Source organism: Lissotriton helveticus, chromosome 7 (assembly GCF_964261635.1).
Source record: "Lissotriton helveticus chromosome 7, aLisHel1.1, whole genome shotgun sequence".
NCBI classification, from domain to species: Eukaryota; Metazoa; Chordata; class Amphibia; order Caudata; family Salamandridae; genus Lissotriton; species Lissotriton helveticus.
In genome coordinates, this window is record NC_136068.1 from 335294327 (window position 1) to 335309781 (window position 15455).

Below are 15455 nucleotides of genomic sequence, written 5' to 3' on the forward strand. Positions count from 1 at the left end.
CAATATCTATCCTTTATGTAAATGTAAATGTAAATGTATTTCGATTTATATAGCGCACGAATCACCCAGGGGTCTCAAGGCGCTTGCTTAGGGAACCCGTCCTGGTATTCCCCTGTGAGATATCCCGGCCGGGTATCCACAAGGTGAAAGCCAGGCATCCCGCCGCGAGGGGCCGTAGTGGAGATTAAGCAAGCTATTGCCCAGAGTCGCAGAGTGTGACCCCGTGAGTCGAGTAGGCACCAGAGCGAGAATTGTCGAGTCTGTGGAATTTTTGAGCCCGAGACCCACCGAGGCGGGGAATCGAACCCTGGTCCACAGCCGATCTCAGCTTCTGGGTCTGCCGCCTCTAACCACTGAGCCACGCTTCTCCATGCTTACATTAACTCTACACCTAACTTTAATGTATACCATTACCCTTACCCTAACTCTTATTCACACACACGCACACACACACACACACACACACACACACACAACACCTCAAAGGCGGCAGGAACGCCACGAAGAAAATGCCCTGCAAAACCAATGATCCAGTGAATATTGCCTTACCCGGCTGCCTAAATCAACCCTGGCCTCAGTGTTACCCAGCCCCCAAATACAATGATCCTCCCTGGCCTTGTCCTAGGCATAGGGGATATGTGTGGTTCTCTGCCCCTACAACGCAATCACACTGCCTTACCCATGTGTCAGGGTGGGTTCTTCACGTTGGCCTCATGAAGGCCCATCCTCAGACAGGAGAGGTAGTCCTTTAACACAACACACCAGTGCTGGTGCCGGTTGCCTCCTGGCCCGGGCCAGTCACCATTTCAGTAGGAGTTTAGAGCACAGTAAGCTGTGTGCTATAGAATATGGACTCAGCCGCATACCTTTCCTCAATGTAACTGTATTCTGTAGATACAGAGCCCAGCCTTTACCCAGGCCTGTTGTTTGATATCGAGTACCACTCCCCCCTTGAGTCCAGGGCCTGGTCTTAGACCTGGTCTTGTATTGAACACCCACATTCCTAAATGTAAGTTGTCTTGGAGGGTGGCATTTCCGTTGGTGCTCTATTACTTCTGAAGTCATGAGTAAATCAAAGGAGAAAGTAAAGCTTCAATGACTTGTTTTTATGGTAAATTTAAGAAAGTGTTGCATTTGGTATCATAAGCCCCTTCAAAATAAATTTTCTAAACAAATTTCTAAATTTCTTCAATAAATGTTATATACACATGAGGAATGGAAGCTGCACTGGCCATTTATTTGATACAGTTTTGTTTTCGGAATTGTAGACTGCCTACGCCTTTAGACATATTTTAGCTTTTCTTTCTCGTAAACTTTTATCTAATTGTAAAATACATTTAATAAATGTGAACCGCCGCTGCTGAGGAAAGTTTGAAATATGAGACAGAAAGAGATGCATGGTTCTTACCAGCTCAATATCAGAAAGACAACCCTTGTACGCTTCAAGTACCTGCCGGCATGCGAAAGGATGAACCTTGGCACATGTTTGGAAACCAATTACTATGCCCTGCAAATAAGGAAAGACAACTCACAGCCTCAGGGAGACAATAGACATTAACCAAACACAGACATTTAGTACAAGAGATTTCATATTTGAAAGAAAGGATAAAGCTGGTTCTTGATTTCACATTCAGTGTTTACAACTGGTATTGGTGAATGATGGTCAAATAGTAAAGCAAGGGAAAAGGCCACTACAACGCGGCCGTTTCCACGAATGCATTAACCACGCATGCATTACAACGCATGCGCGGTTAACACGAAAGCCTTTACCACGCATACCTTTACTAAGAGGTAAGTAGTAAAGGCATATGTGGTAAAGGTTCAAAATAAAAAAGGGGGGCTTGGGGGGGTTTCCCCCCAAACAAAAACCTCACCTGAAATCACGTAAGAAAGTGCAGGAAATCGGCGTCGTTTAAGAGGAAACGGAAAGAAACTTCCGCTTCCTCTTAACGACGTACAACGTCACCACGCAAGAATTAGAGGAAAGGGTTATGCGTTGAAAAACCATTCCGTTGTAACGCATGCATGGTAAAGTCATGCGTTGCAACGGAATGCGTTGTAAGAACATACAACCGTAAAGCAAATATATTCAGTGGCCTGAAAGCATGATTTAAGGATACCCTTTATACAGCTATGCTGGAGGGCCTTAACCATGCTACTTAAAAAGAATCTTTGGACAATAAGATGAGAGTTTCGTCACTATTTGTTTTCTGTCACTTTGTTCTCTCTGGTGTTTCACATAAAGGAACTGCAAGGACAGTTCAATACACAAGCTTTCTTTACAACAAAGGAGTGCGATTTCTTTAGAAGCGGTGCTTATCCTTTTTTCCTCATGTCTACTGTTGTCTATTTTGAAGGCCTTTTTGAGAGAGTCATTTCAAAGCCTTCACATAGCTTTATGTCTTTCACCACTTTATCTGCAACATTGATTAAACTTGATTTATCTTGTTCAAACACTGGCTTCTATCAAGAGAGATCACCTAAAGAGGCTCCTAACTATCCCTGATGAAATGCATTATTAGTCACCTGAAAAAAGGAGCTCTACATTTAGTTTCTGCTAACTTAGTCCTCATCTACTCTGTAGAGGGGTTTCACTCTACTATAATTTGGCTATGCACGGAGTACAAAATCACACTTTTGGGTGAGAGGAAGTACTGAGTATGGAATGTTTCACCGGTCATCAATAATTTACCATCAAGCTCTATGAATAAAGTTACAAACCTACACAATGTACATCCAGATGTTCCACAGCCCATATGACTACCTTCTCAACTTGTTTTTGTTGTGGTCGTACAGGGTGAAATACCCTAGGGAAATAAATCTATGATAATTGTAAGAAATGCACTTGATACTTACTGCATGGTAAGGCGTAGCGATGAACCTAGTAGATTCGAACATGCTTCGAAGGAAGGGTAAGATCAGTGCAGTATCATCACAGCTGGCCATGCACTTACCAAGGCACTGGAAAATAAAACCCTAATATGGGAGTGAATTAAAGACAGTCTGAGTTAAGAATAAACAGCATCTCCTGCTCACTGTATGAAAGTCTTACTTATATTGGAGTATTCTTCTTTGATTAACTCTACGCACATATTTGTCTCCCACTTTCAAATAGCACTTAATAAGTTGAGTGGTAATGTGAGCCAATGAAGGTCCAGTACCAAGGCTCTGAAAGTGCTAATGCAGAAACCAGTGGAAATACTGCTCCTTTCAGAAAGCAAAGTAGAAAGAAAGGCGGACAAAGAAAGGGGAATCCTAAGGATTTTTTCTTGGTGCCTTCACAAATCCATGAGCATGTAAAGTCTCATCATCAAGGGTGTTCTTTATAGGGCTGGCAATGCAATGCCCTATGGGCCCCACGAAGGGTCGCTTTAGCAGAGATCTTTTTATTTTTGCCATCTGATGAAAGTGCCAGTGTGAGGGCGTTTTGAATGTGTGAGGTTGAGTGAATGTGTATAGTGAAATGAAGAGAGACTAAAAAGAGGTATTCAACTGGACTTTAAACTGATGGTTTCCTTGGCAGGTTTAAAAAAAACATAATTTGGTACGGGCGACTACAGGGAGGTAATGTATCCAAGTAGCCTAAATCTGTGAATGTGGTCAGGTCAACGTGTTTCTTGCCTGTTGGCCCAAAAAGTATCTGTACCACTTCTTCAGGACCTAAAAAAGGGAGAGCTAACCCTACCCCACATCTAAGATGTGATATAAAGTGTAGGTAATCCCCTAAAAAAATATACCTTTGTTCAAAAAGTTTAAAATTGATCGTCCAACTTAGAAAAAAAATGAGAAATTGAAGAAAACACACAGTAAACAAATGTTTTGCATGTATGGGCCAATGTGTCTCCAGGATCGCTTTTCCGGGACACTGTATGTGCATGCTATTGTTATGGCTGATCAGTCGCCACAATGTGAAGGAAGTAAAAAACACACTAGTACATGCAATATAACAGAACAGGCAAGTGGACATACAGGCAACAGACAACATAAAACCAATCTGTGTTGCTGTTACACAGTTTATCACAAGTTGTCCTCAGGAGTGAGTGAAGTGTCTTACCCTTTGGATCAGTGACCCATAGGTCAAAAGCAGAGTGTAGCACTCAGCTGCTAACTGTAAAAAGAACAATGATAGTCAACATAAAGAAACAGCAAGTCAAGGGGACCCATATTGCCTTGGGGTGAGAAAAAAAAGAAAAACAGAGTTTAAGAGATGCAACCATACTCATGTGGTTTCTGTGCAGAGAGCACAGGAGACCTACCATCCTCTGTTCATCTGGATTGAGACTGAGCAGGGGAGAAGACCTGTATTTTAAGGTGCAGGTAATTGTAGTGATTGTCCTTGGGTGGGGTGCATGCGACCGTGGGAAGGAGTGATGATGCACCGGGCCCCTTGAGATTCCAGAGCCATGATTTGCTTTTAAGTGTACCCAGAAACTGAAGGACCTCCTGGTAAACACCAGACCTCATATTCAACAGTCCCACATGCAGAACACCTTGTGGGCCTTACCACCTGTCACAGGGCACTATCCCTGTGGGTCGTACGGGGTGTGCCCACTGACTAAACATTCCTAATAGGTCTGGTTGGGTCCCCAATTCGCCTGAAAACAGAAAAGTCACAGTAACTGCAGTACAAAAAACTGTGTTTACCTGATCACCTGCCTTTGTGGCCTTCATTACGCGGGAATGACCACGAGCGCTATCGAACCAAGAATAATGGAGCACTGGAGCAACATATGCTGCAGACACAGCACTACAAAAATGTGCCATCACTTTTCCAACTCCAACCACTCTCCAGATGACCTCCGGCAGATCATTTGGGAAGCTATTAATTCATGGAGCCCTTTAAACCTTTTCAGAATGGAGCAAGGGTGGATTTTATGCCTCTCCACCAACAGCAAAGGTTTGAAAGATGAAATCCTCTAGTGCGAGGTGTAATTCAGGCCCCTGTGAAATCAGATACTCTCTTACTATGGCTGGATTGACATTTTCTTCATACATGGGACCTGATAAACCATATCACCATTGACACCATGTCACATATGGAATGCCCGGCTATGGAGTCCCAGACACCACACTAAGCAGTGCTTATGATAAGCATTTTGCGACTTGGCATTGGTCTCTTCTTCAGTAACACAAATGATTCTGTTGATACCAATGAGGTGGTACCCTCCAATAAGAAACCATGTAACTGTCTTGGTCTACTGTTTGAGATGAACAAGTTACTTACCTTCGGTAATGCTTTTTCTGGTGGATACAGTATCTGCCTGTGGATTCCTCACCTTGTGAATATCCCCTGAGTCAGCAACATTCGGAAAATTCTTTGTAGCTCGCCGGTGTGGACGACGTCACAGGAACGCACGACATCGCGCGCGGCTGCGCTGACGTCACCGACTCCATAATAGGCCTACGCCGGCGTGATGACATCAGTTCCGCCCTTTTTTCCGTGCCTTCGAGGCACACGGACGGACCAACAACAATAGATATATACACAGTATACACAGTACAAACTAGTCAAGTTAACACACATAGTGTGAATATAACATAGTAAATCATGTACAAGAACACACTTCCTTTGAGGATAACATGTATACATTAAAAAAACATTACCAGAAATTCAGGTATAGAAGAGTGGACAACGGGGAGGCGGGTGGGCATGTGAGGAATCCACAGGCAGATACTGTATCCACCAGAAAAAGCGTTACCGAAGGTAAGTAATTTGTTCTTCTGATGAATACATCTGCCAGAGGATTCCTCACCTTGTGAATAGATTCCCACAGCAGTCCCCACTCCTGGAGGAGGGTGTCTACTCCTCTATACAAGAAAGTCCTGAAGGACAGAATGCGCAAAGTGGCCGTCCCTCCTCACTTCGGTATCCAAGCAGTAATGCTTCGCGAAAGTGTGGAGGGAGGCCCAAGTTGCCTCTCTACAAATGTCCTCTATAGGAACACCCCTAGACAAAGCAGATGTTGATGACTTTGCTCTAGTAGAATGAGCTCTTATACCCTCTGGAGGTTCCTTACCAGCCAGGGCGTAGCAGATCTTGATGCATAGAATAATCCATCTCGAAAGTGTGCGCTTGTGCACAGCTCTTCCTTTTCTACTGCCAGCAAATCCAACAAACAACTGGTCATCCACTCGATAGTCCTTTGTCTCAAGATAAAAGTTCACCGCCCTCTTAGGGTCCAGACGGTGAAGCCGTTCCTCCTCCTTGGAAGGGTGAGGATGAGGATAGAAGGTAGGAAAGGTAATAGACTGTCCTAGATGGAAGGGAGTTACCACCTTAGGCAGAAAAGCAGCCCTGGTCCTAAGAACCATTCGTTCAGCATGAATGGTCAAGAATGGGGGCTTCGAACTAAGAGCTTGAAGCTCACTTACCCTCCTTGCCGAGGTAATAGCAACCAGGAAGACCGTCTTAAAAGACAAGAGTCTCAAGGGACACTTGTGCAAAGGTTCGAAAGGAGAACCCAGTAAGCACCAGATTCAAGTCCCATTGAGGTACAATAAAGGGAGTAGGAGGAAATGTATTCTAAGGCCCTTTAGAAATCCTAAAACAACAGGAGACTTAAATAAGGACGGCTGATCCGGCAGGCAGAGAAATGCCGACAAAGCCGAAAGATAACCTTTGACTGTAGGAACAGCAAGCCCTTGCTGCGCTAAAGAAAGAGCAAATTGAAGTATAGCTGATAAACGAGCCCTCAAAGGATCGATGGATTTCTCCCCACACCAGGAACCAAACCGAGACCACCTATAAGAATAGATAGACTTGGTGGAGTCACGTCTGGCCGATAGAATGACATCCACCACATCATGTGGGAGAGAAAAGGAATTCAGGTTGCCCCTTTCAATCTCCAGGCATGAAGGTGTAAGGTCTGGAGGTGGGGGTGTAGAACCTGCCCCTCCATCTGAGAGAGGAGATCTGCCCTGAGAGGGAGACAGAGCGGCGGGCACGAGGAGAGGTGGAGAAGATCTGTGTACCACACCCTTCTTGGCCAATCCGGGTCGATCAATATGACTTGGGCCCGGTCTTGGCGAATCTTTCTCAGAACCCGAGGAATCAATGGTATGGGAGGAAACGCGTAAAAGAGTTGTGAGCCCCAACTCAACTGAAACGCGTCCCCCAAAGCTCCCAGCATCGGATACTGAAGACTGCAGAATGACGGGCAGTGAGCATTCTCGTGAGCGGCGAACAGGTCCACCTGAGGAGTTCCCCACGTCCGAAAGACGTGAAAACTACCTCTGGATGAAGCCTCCACTCGTGGTCGGCCAAGAACTGCCGACTGAGACTGTCTGCACGCACGTTCAGAACTCCGGCCAGATGATTTGCCATCAGACAAATCTGATGGTCCTGAACCCAGAGACGCAGAGCCTCTCTGCAGAGACACTGCGACCCCACTCCTCCCTGTTTGTTGACATACCACATCGCGGTGGTGTTGTCTGTCAGGACTTGAACCGACCACCCGCAAAGGGAAGGGAGAAAGGCCTTGAGTGCTAGACGTATCACCCACAACTCTAGAAGGTTGATGTGAAGCAACCTTTCCTCTTTCCTTTCCTGTTTGCGCTTTATTTTCAGACCCCTGACGAAGGGTCATTTGTGTTATGGACCCGAAATGCATTGGGTGAATGGAAGTTTCCATGAGAATCTGTTAACGATGATATAAACATTGGATTATGTTCATTTTGGACTTTGACTCATGAACACATAATCATCGTCATGATTTGAACTATGCAAATAAATTTGATGAACTGTAAAAATCGGAGTAGAAACAAGTTTTCTTTGTTAATGAGTGCTCAGCCCAGAGGATAGTGTGTTCTATCCTCAACATTCGTTGATATTTTAAGGCACGTGTAGACTACGTGCGACGACTTTGAGCACCACCCTAAAATAAATCTGATACTACTCAGAAAAAAGTGAGTGCACCGGGATAACATTGTGTTTTGGGCCTTGAGTGCTAGACGTATCACCCACAACTCTAGAAGGTTGATGTGAAGCAACCTTTCCTCTTGATCTCCAGATCCCCCAGATGAGCACCCCACCCTAGAGTGGATGCATCCGTTATCACCGTGGCAACCGATGGAGGTAGATGGAAAGGCTTTCCTTGAGACAGATTGCCTTCCACGCTCTACCAAGATACATCCGCTGCAGCTTCTCTGGAAATCCTCACAGACTCACTGAGATCCCTGTTGTGTTGATACCACTGCCTGCGGAGACACCACTGGAGTGCCCTCATGTGCCAGCGTGCATGGTTGACCAACAGAATGCAGGAAGGCATCAGACCGAGCAGGCGAAGGACCTTCAGGACTGGAACGACCGCTCCATTGTGAAATAAAGGAATCATTCCCTGTATGTCGAGAATCCTTTGAGGTGGAGGGAATGCTCGACATACAGTTATGTCCAGTACCGCACCTATGAACAGGTTGCGCTGGGAGGGCACCAGGTGAGATTTGGGTGCATTTATTGAAAAACCCAACCTGTACAACAACTGAGTTGTGACTTGCAGATGATGGAGCACTGTCTCTGAAGATTCTGCTTTGATCAACCAATCGCCCAGATACGGGAATACAGGTATCCCCGACCTTCTGAGATGTGCTGCCACCACAGCCATCACCTTGGTGAACACTCGAGGTGCAGTAGTAAGACCAAACGGAAGGACCGCAAACTGGTAATGTTGCGATCCCACCGTGAAACGGAGATACTTTCTGTGCGACTTCAGGATAGGAATATGGAAATAAGTATCCTGCAAGTCGATCGACACCATTCAGTCCTCTTCCAGCAGCGCCTGAAGAACCTGAGCAAGGGTGAGCATCTTGAACTCCTCCTGTTTCAGGCAAAGGTTCAAGATCCTAAGATCCAGGATTGGACGAAGTCTGCCACCCTTCTTGGGAATTAGGAAATACCGGGAGTAGCATCCCTGACCCCTTTCCTGCTCCGGAACCAGCTCTATCGCACCCTTTCGTAACAGTGACAGGACTTCCTCCTGCAGGAGAAGTAGGCGGTCCTCTGAGCAAAATCCTTGGCAAGGAGGGTAATCTGGAGGAAATTCCCGAAAGGGAAGAGCATACCCATTCACTACAAGATTGAAAACCCAAAGATCTGATGTAACCGATTCCCAATCCCGTAGAAAATGGGTAAGCCGACCCCCTACAGGACCCGCATGATCCGGAATGGCGGATCTAGAGCTGCTTTGCTGATGGTGAAGGGGGTTGGGAAGAGGAGGAGGAGGCTTGACGTCCTCAAGGACAAGCTCTTTGTTTGCCCCTGTAGGATTTATATAGTGGATTTTGATTTTGCTGCTGCTGTTGAGTTTGACGGTAGGGACGAAAGGACGAACGTCCAAAACCTCTATACCTCTTAGTCGCAGAGCCTGTGGACTGCAGCCCCAAAGATCTGGCACTAGCCCTACTGTCCTTAAATGTTTCCAAAGCTGCATCAGATTGTTTGCCAAATAGTCCAGCACCATCAAATGGGAAATCCAACAAGGCTGCCTGAATGTCCGCAGAAAAGTCAGATGACTTCAGCCAGGCAGCCCTTCTACATGTATTTATATAGCGCAAATCACCGACCCGGTATCTAAGCGCTTGCTTAGGGAACCCATCCTGGTATTCCCCTGTGAGATACCCCGGAAGGGTATCGACAAGGTGAAAGCCAGGCAACCCGTCGCGAGGGGCCGTAGTGGAGATTAAGCAAGCTATAGGCTTGCTAGAGGCAACAGAAGTTACCATAATGCGAGCAACTGAATCAGCAGTGTCAAGACCACTTTGAATCACTTGACGTGCAGCCGCCTGTGTATCGGCCAACACCTCATTAAAATCCTTCCTGCTGTCCTCAGGAATTTTAGGAGCCAACTGCTGTACAGAGTCCATCAGGGCATGTATATATCTCCCCAAGAGACATGTGGCATTGGTCGATTTTAGAGCCATACTTGCCGAAGAGAAAATCTTCTTCGCAGTCTGATCCTGTTTCTTGGACTCCTTATCCCAGGCACTTGAGGGAAAGCACCAACAGTCTTCTTCGAACAGGCTGCTTGTATAACCAGACTTCCAGGCAAAGGATGTGAGGATAGAAACTCAGGATCACCAGGTGCTACCCTATACCTCCTTGCAACACCAATAGCCACTGCAGGAGCTGTAAGAGGCCTGTTCCAAACCTCCAATATAGGCTCAGTCAAAGCCTCATTAAAAGGAAGCAATGGTTCCACAATTGAAGATGGGGAATGGAGGACCTAAGTCAAAAGATTAGACTTGTATTCAGCTGTAGGCAAAGTCAAATTTAAAAGATCCGCAGCTTTTTTGATGACCACATGGTATGGTGCAATGTCCTTTGAAGGGGCATCAGATACAGAGGACAGCTCCCATTCAGGGGAAAGCTCCAAACCACTAGCATCCCTCAAATCATCAAAATAGTCCTCCTGAAGCTCACCTTCTTCCACCTCAGCCTCAGCCTCTCTAAATCTTTGCTCCTCAATAAGGCGCTGAGCTTCTCGCCTCGATCTCTCCTTCAAGAGTCGCGCCATCGGATCCGTGACCGACTCCGACGGAGCCGGTGCCGGCGTCGAGATCGGATCTGGAAGCCCAGGTCGCTGCTCATGAGGTCAAGTCGGAGCCGGCGACGATGGAATCGGCGTCGATGACCTCGGAGGCGCCGAGAAATACCAAGGCGGAGCCGGCACCGGCATAAATGGCATAAAAGGAGCTGGAGCATAGGAGTGGGGAACTACTAAATTATATGCCAATGGACCCATGGGACCCGAAGGTGCACCAGAGGGGTACAAAGCTCTCGAGTAGACTCCATACATTGCGTTTAAAAACGAAGTAGGGTCTTGACCTGGAGCTGGGAAGGGCGGGTAAGGACCCACAGGATGCTCTCTCGGAGGTTCCAGATTCGCCTCCTCTTCCACAGGCGGATGGACTGGAGTCATGGAGGCCTCAGGTAATGGAGCCTCTTCTTTCTCTCGAGCCGGGGATGGCGTGGAGAGGGATCCGATACCGGAGCCGGAGAACGCACTGGCAACTCCAAGGGCGAAGCCTCACCTTCTGGAACACCAGGTGAAGGAGGCACCTCATCTTTTCTATGCCTCCTCTTAGGCAACTTCGGTCTCGACTCCGAGTCCTTACCGGAGTGATGTCGAGATCCATGCCTTCGCTTCTTATGCGTCTTCTTCGTTGACCTCGAAGCATGACCAGATGACGACCTCGAAGGCGACGCTGTGCGGGACCTCGACCTCAACTTCGACCTCGCCCTACTCGAACGCGATCTCAAAGTCTTCTTCCCCTTTCAACCTTTCAACTTCACCACCAGAAGTTTTGCTTCCCTCTCTCAAAGAGCCTTCGGGTTCAACTTCTTACACGAAGAACAGCCTTTGACATCGTGGTCCGAACTCAGGCACCAGATACAATCCTCGCGCGGGTCCGTAATCGACATCATCCTGCCGCACTCCCCACATGGCTTGAACCCGGTCTTCTTAGACGACTTCTTCAGCGAGAAACAAAGAAGCAAGAAGACACCAAACAGAGAAAAACAGTAACAAAGTTCCTAACAGCTACAGAGGTTCTCCGAAACCGTTAGCGTCGACGACGTGGAAAAAAGGGAACTGATGTCATCACGCCGGCGTAGGCATATTATGGAGTCGGTGACGTCAGCGGAGCCGCGCGCGATGCGTGCGTTCCTGTAACGTCGTCCACGCCGGCGAGCTACAAAGAATTTTCCGAACGTTGCTGACGCAGGGGGATATTCACAAGGTGAGGAATCCACTGGCAGTTGTATCCATCAGAAGCCGCCTTACTAATGCCATTGACAACTTTGGTCGGCCTGCATTTGACCGCTACACACTCCAAGATGTCCACCACAGAGGGATGATACTTTTGCTACACAAGCACATGAGGGGCTTGCTCCTATTGGCTCCAGCCTACCTCTTCTCTTTCCTCTTCTCCTCATTTGACAATTCCCAATAGTGCTCACCAAGCATCCTAATCCATTGGGAATAGACCACTTGGCCGCCTCGTGTTACTTATTACATGAGGTGGCCTAGATTTCCAACATGAACACAGATGCCAATATGCCTAGATTCCACCATGAGGGATCAATAGAAGTTATGTGCACCTGATTTGCTCTCCATCACTGTATATGCAAGAGTACTTAGGTTTACTATACTTTTCTCTGACCATTACCCTTGATTAACAAAACATTCAACTGTCTTAGTTTACTACTTAGAGGCCACCTTACAAAAACCATGGATGACTTTGGGATGCCCAGCTTTTAACCACTGCACACTCTGAGATAGGCGCCACTGAGGCATGATACCTCTGTTACATCAGCACGTGAGAAGCTCACTCCTTTTGGCTCAAACTCGCCCCTCCCCTCCTCTCCTCATGGTCCACTAGGTCATCACTCCTTCCAGCTGCTGCCCACACCACACCTGAGGACAATCGCTCCAATTGCCCGTACCTTCAATGAGAGGTCTTCTCCTCTGCTCAGTCTCGAGCCAGGCGAGCAGAGGAGGGTAGGTCTCTTGTGCTCTCCATGCAGAAACCATGTGAGTATGGTTGTTTCTCTTGAAAACGTTTTCTTTTTCTTTTAACACTAAGTCATTTGGGTCCACTTGATTTACTGTTTCTTTTTACTGACCAACATAGCTCTTTCCACTGTCAGCAGCTGAGCACTACCCTCTGCTTTTGACCTATAGGGCATAAATAATTGATCCAAAGGATAAGACCCGTCACTCACAATGGAGGACAACCAATCACTTATGATACGCTGAGTAACACGAACACAGATTGGTTTATTTTGTCTGTTCCATGTATGTTCACTTGCTTATTCTGTTATATTATATGTACTTGTGTGTTTTTCACTTCTTTCACGTTGTGGTGACTGGTCAGCACCAAAAATAGCATGCACATGTCTACCTTTAGAGGCACTATGATACAGTGAGTTGGAAAATCGATTCTGGTGACACATTGAACCAAACATACAAAACATTTGTTTACTGAGTGTTTGCTTTATTTTTTCATTTATTTTCTAGGTTAGATGATCAATTCTAAACATTTTCAACCAGGTATTTTCTTCTAAAGGAATACCATAGCAGCATATCATGTCTTAGGTGTGGGGTCGGACTATCTCCCATATTTTTGGTCCTGACGAATCATTGTGGAACCTTTTTAGGCCATCGAAACATGACCACACTCACAGATTTAGTCTACTTGGGTACATCACACCCCTGTCTTAGCCCCAACCAAATTATATTTTTTTAATCCTACCAAGGGAACCATCACATTACAGTTCAGTTCGGTATCTCTTAGATAGTTTTAGTCTCCCTTTACTTCACTGTACACATTTACGAATCTCTGACAGAATATCGAGGCTGAAAATATCGACAGACAAAATATCGACGCTGGAATATCGAAGGCAAGTATATCGACAGCGTGTAAAGCAAATGCAGGAAAGCAGTTGAAACATTTCCCTGACAACAAAATATATATACATTACATTACAGTAACTCTGGTATAGAAGAGTGGACAACGGGGAGGCGGGTGGGTCAGTGAGGAATCCGCAGGCAGATATTGTATCTACCAGAAAAAGGGTTACCGAAGGTAAGTAACTTGTTCTTCTGATAGATACATCTGCCGTGTGGATTCCTCACCTTGTGAATAGAGTCCCACAGCAGTCCCCACTCCCGGAGGAGGGTGTCCACTCTTCTAAACCAGGAAATCCTGAAGGACAGAGCGCGCAAAATGGCCGTCCCTCCTCACCTCGGAATCCAAGCAGTAATGCTTCGCGAAAGTGTGGAGGGAGGCCCAAGTTGCGGCTCTGCAAATGTCCTCAACTGGTACCCCTCTAGCCAAAGCTGAGGACGAAGACTTAGCTCTTGTAGAATGAGCCCTTATACCCTCTGGTGGTTCCTTACCGGCCAAAGAGTAGCAGATCTTAATGCAGAGGACAATCCATCTCGACAAGGTTCTTTTATGGACCGCTCTTCCTTTCTTGCAGCCAGCAAACCCAATGAAGAGCTGGTCATCCAAACGAAAGTCTCTAGATCTGTCCAAGTAAAAAGACACCGCCCTTTTGGGGTCCAGACGGTGCAGTCTCTCTTCCTCATTAGAAGGGTGAGGGGGAGGATAGAAGGTAGGTAGGGTAATGGACTGTCCTAGATGGAAGGGAGTTACCACCTTAGGCAGAAAAGCAGCCCTGGTCCTAAGAACCATTCGATCAGCATGAATGGTCAAGAAAGGGGGCTTGAAACTAAGAGCTTGAAGCTCACTTACCCTGCTTGCTGAGGTTATTGCAACGAGGAAGACTGTTTTAAGAGTAAGAAATCTCATGGGACATTTGTGAAGAGGCTCAAGGGAGCACCCATCAAAAAAGTCAATACAAGATTTAAGTCCCACTGGGGCACAATAAAAGGAGAAGGAGGGAACTTATTTGTGAGGCCCTTCAAAAATCTTAAAACCACAGGAGACTTAAAAAGAGATGGCTGGTCAGGCAAGCAGAGAAAAGCCGACAGCGCAGAAAGATAGCCCTTCACTGTGGCAACCGCAAGTCCCTGTTGCGCCAGAAAAAGAGCAAACTGGAGAACATCAGACAAATGGGCTCTCAAAGGGTCAATAGACTTTTCCCCACACCACGTGACAAATTTCGACCATCTATAAGAATAGATAGACTTAGTGGAGTCACGCCTGGCGGATAAAATGACATCCACAACGTCAGGCGGGAGGGAAAAGGAATTCAGGTTGCCACGCTCAATCTCCAGGCATGAAGGTGTAATGTCTGGAGGTGGGGGTGTAGAACCTGCCCCTCCATCTGAGAGAGGAGGTCTGCCCTGAGAGGGAGACGGAGCGGCGGGTGAGAGGAGAGGTGGAGAACATCTGTATAACACACCCTTCTTGGCCAGTCCGGGGCGACCAATATGACTTGGGCCCGGTCTTGGCGAATCTTCCTCAAAACCCGAGGAATCAAAGGTATGGGAGGAAACGCGTAAAGGAGTTGATTTCCCCAACTCAACTGAAACGCGTCCCCCAAGGCTCCTTGCATCGGAAACTGGAGACTGCAGAACGACAGGCAGTGAGCATTCTCGCGAGTGGCGAACAGGTCCACCCGAGGAGTCCCCCACATCCGAAAGATGTCGTGAACCACCTCCGGGTGAAGCCTCCACTCGTGGTCGGCAGAGAACTGCCGACTGAGACTGTCTGCACGAATGTTCAGAACCCCGGCCAGATGATTTGCCATCAGACAAATCTGATGGTCCTGAACCCAGGACCAGAGACGCAGAGCCTCTCTGCAGAGACACTGCGACCCCACTCCTCCCTGTTTGTTGATGTACCACATCGCGGTCGTGTTGTATGTCAGGACCTGGATCGAACGACCGCGAAGGGAAGGGAGGAAGGCCTTGAGCGCCAAACGTATCGCCCGCAATTCTAGAAGGTTGATGTGAAGCAACCTTTCCTCTGGAGACCAAAGACCCTTGACC

General features: G+C 47.0%; 1 protein-coding gene across 1 annotated transcript in view; it reads right to left on the reverse strand.

Moving 5' to 3' along the window:
* The window catches only part of LOC144766757 (maestro heat-like repeat-containing protein family member 1), a 73901-nt gene that overhangs the window by 26000 nt on the left and 32446 nt on the right, over positions 1-15455 (reverse strand). The window contains exons 14-15 of the mRNA XM_078650505.1: positions 2857-2976; positions 1409-1507 (exon numbers count right to left, since the gene is read on the reverse strand). Of these exons, the coding sequence (XP_078506631.1) occupies positions 1409-1507; positions 2857-2976 (219 nt within the window). The remainder of the gene's footprint in view (positions 1-1408; positions 1508-2856; positions 2977-15455) is intronic.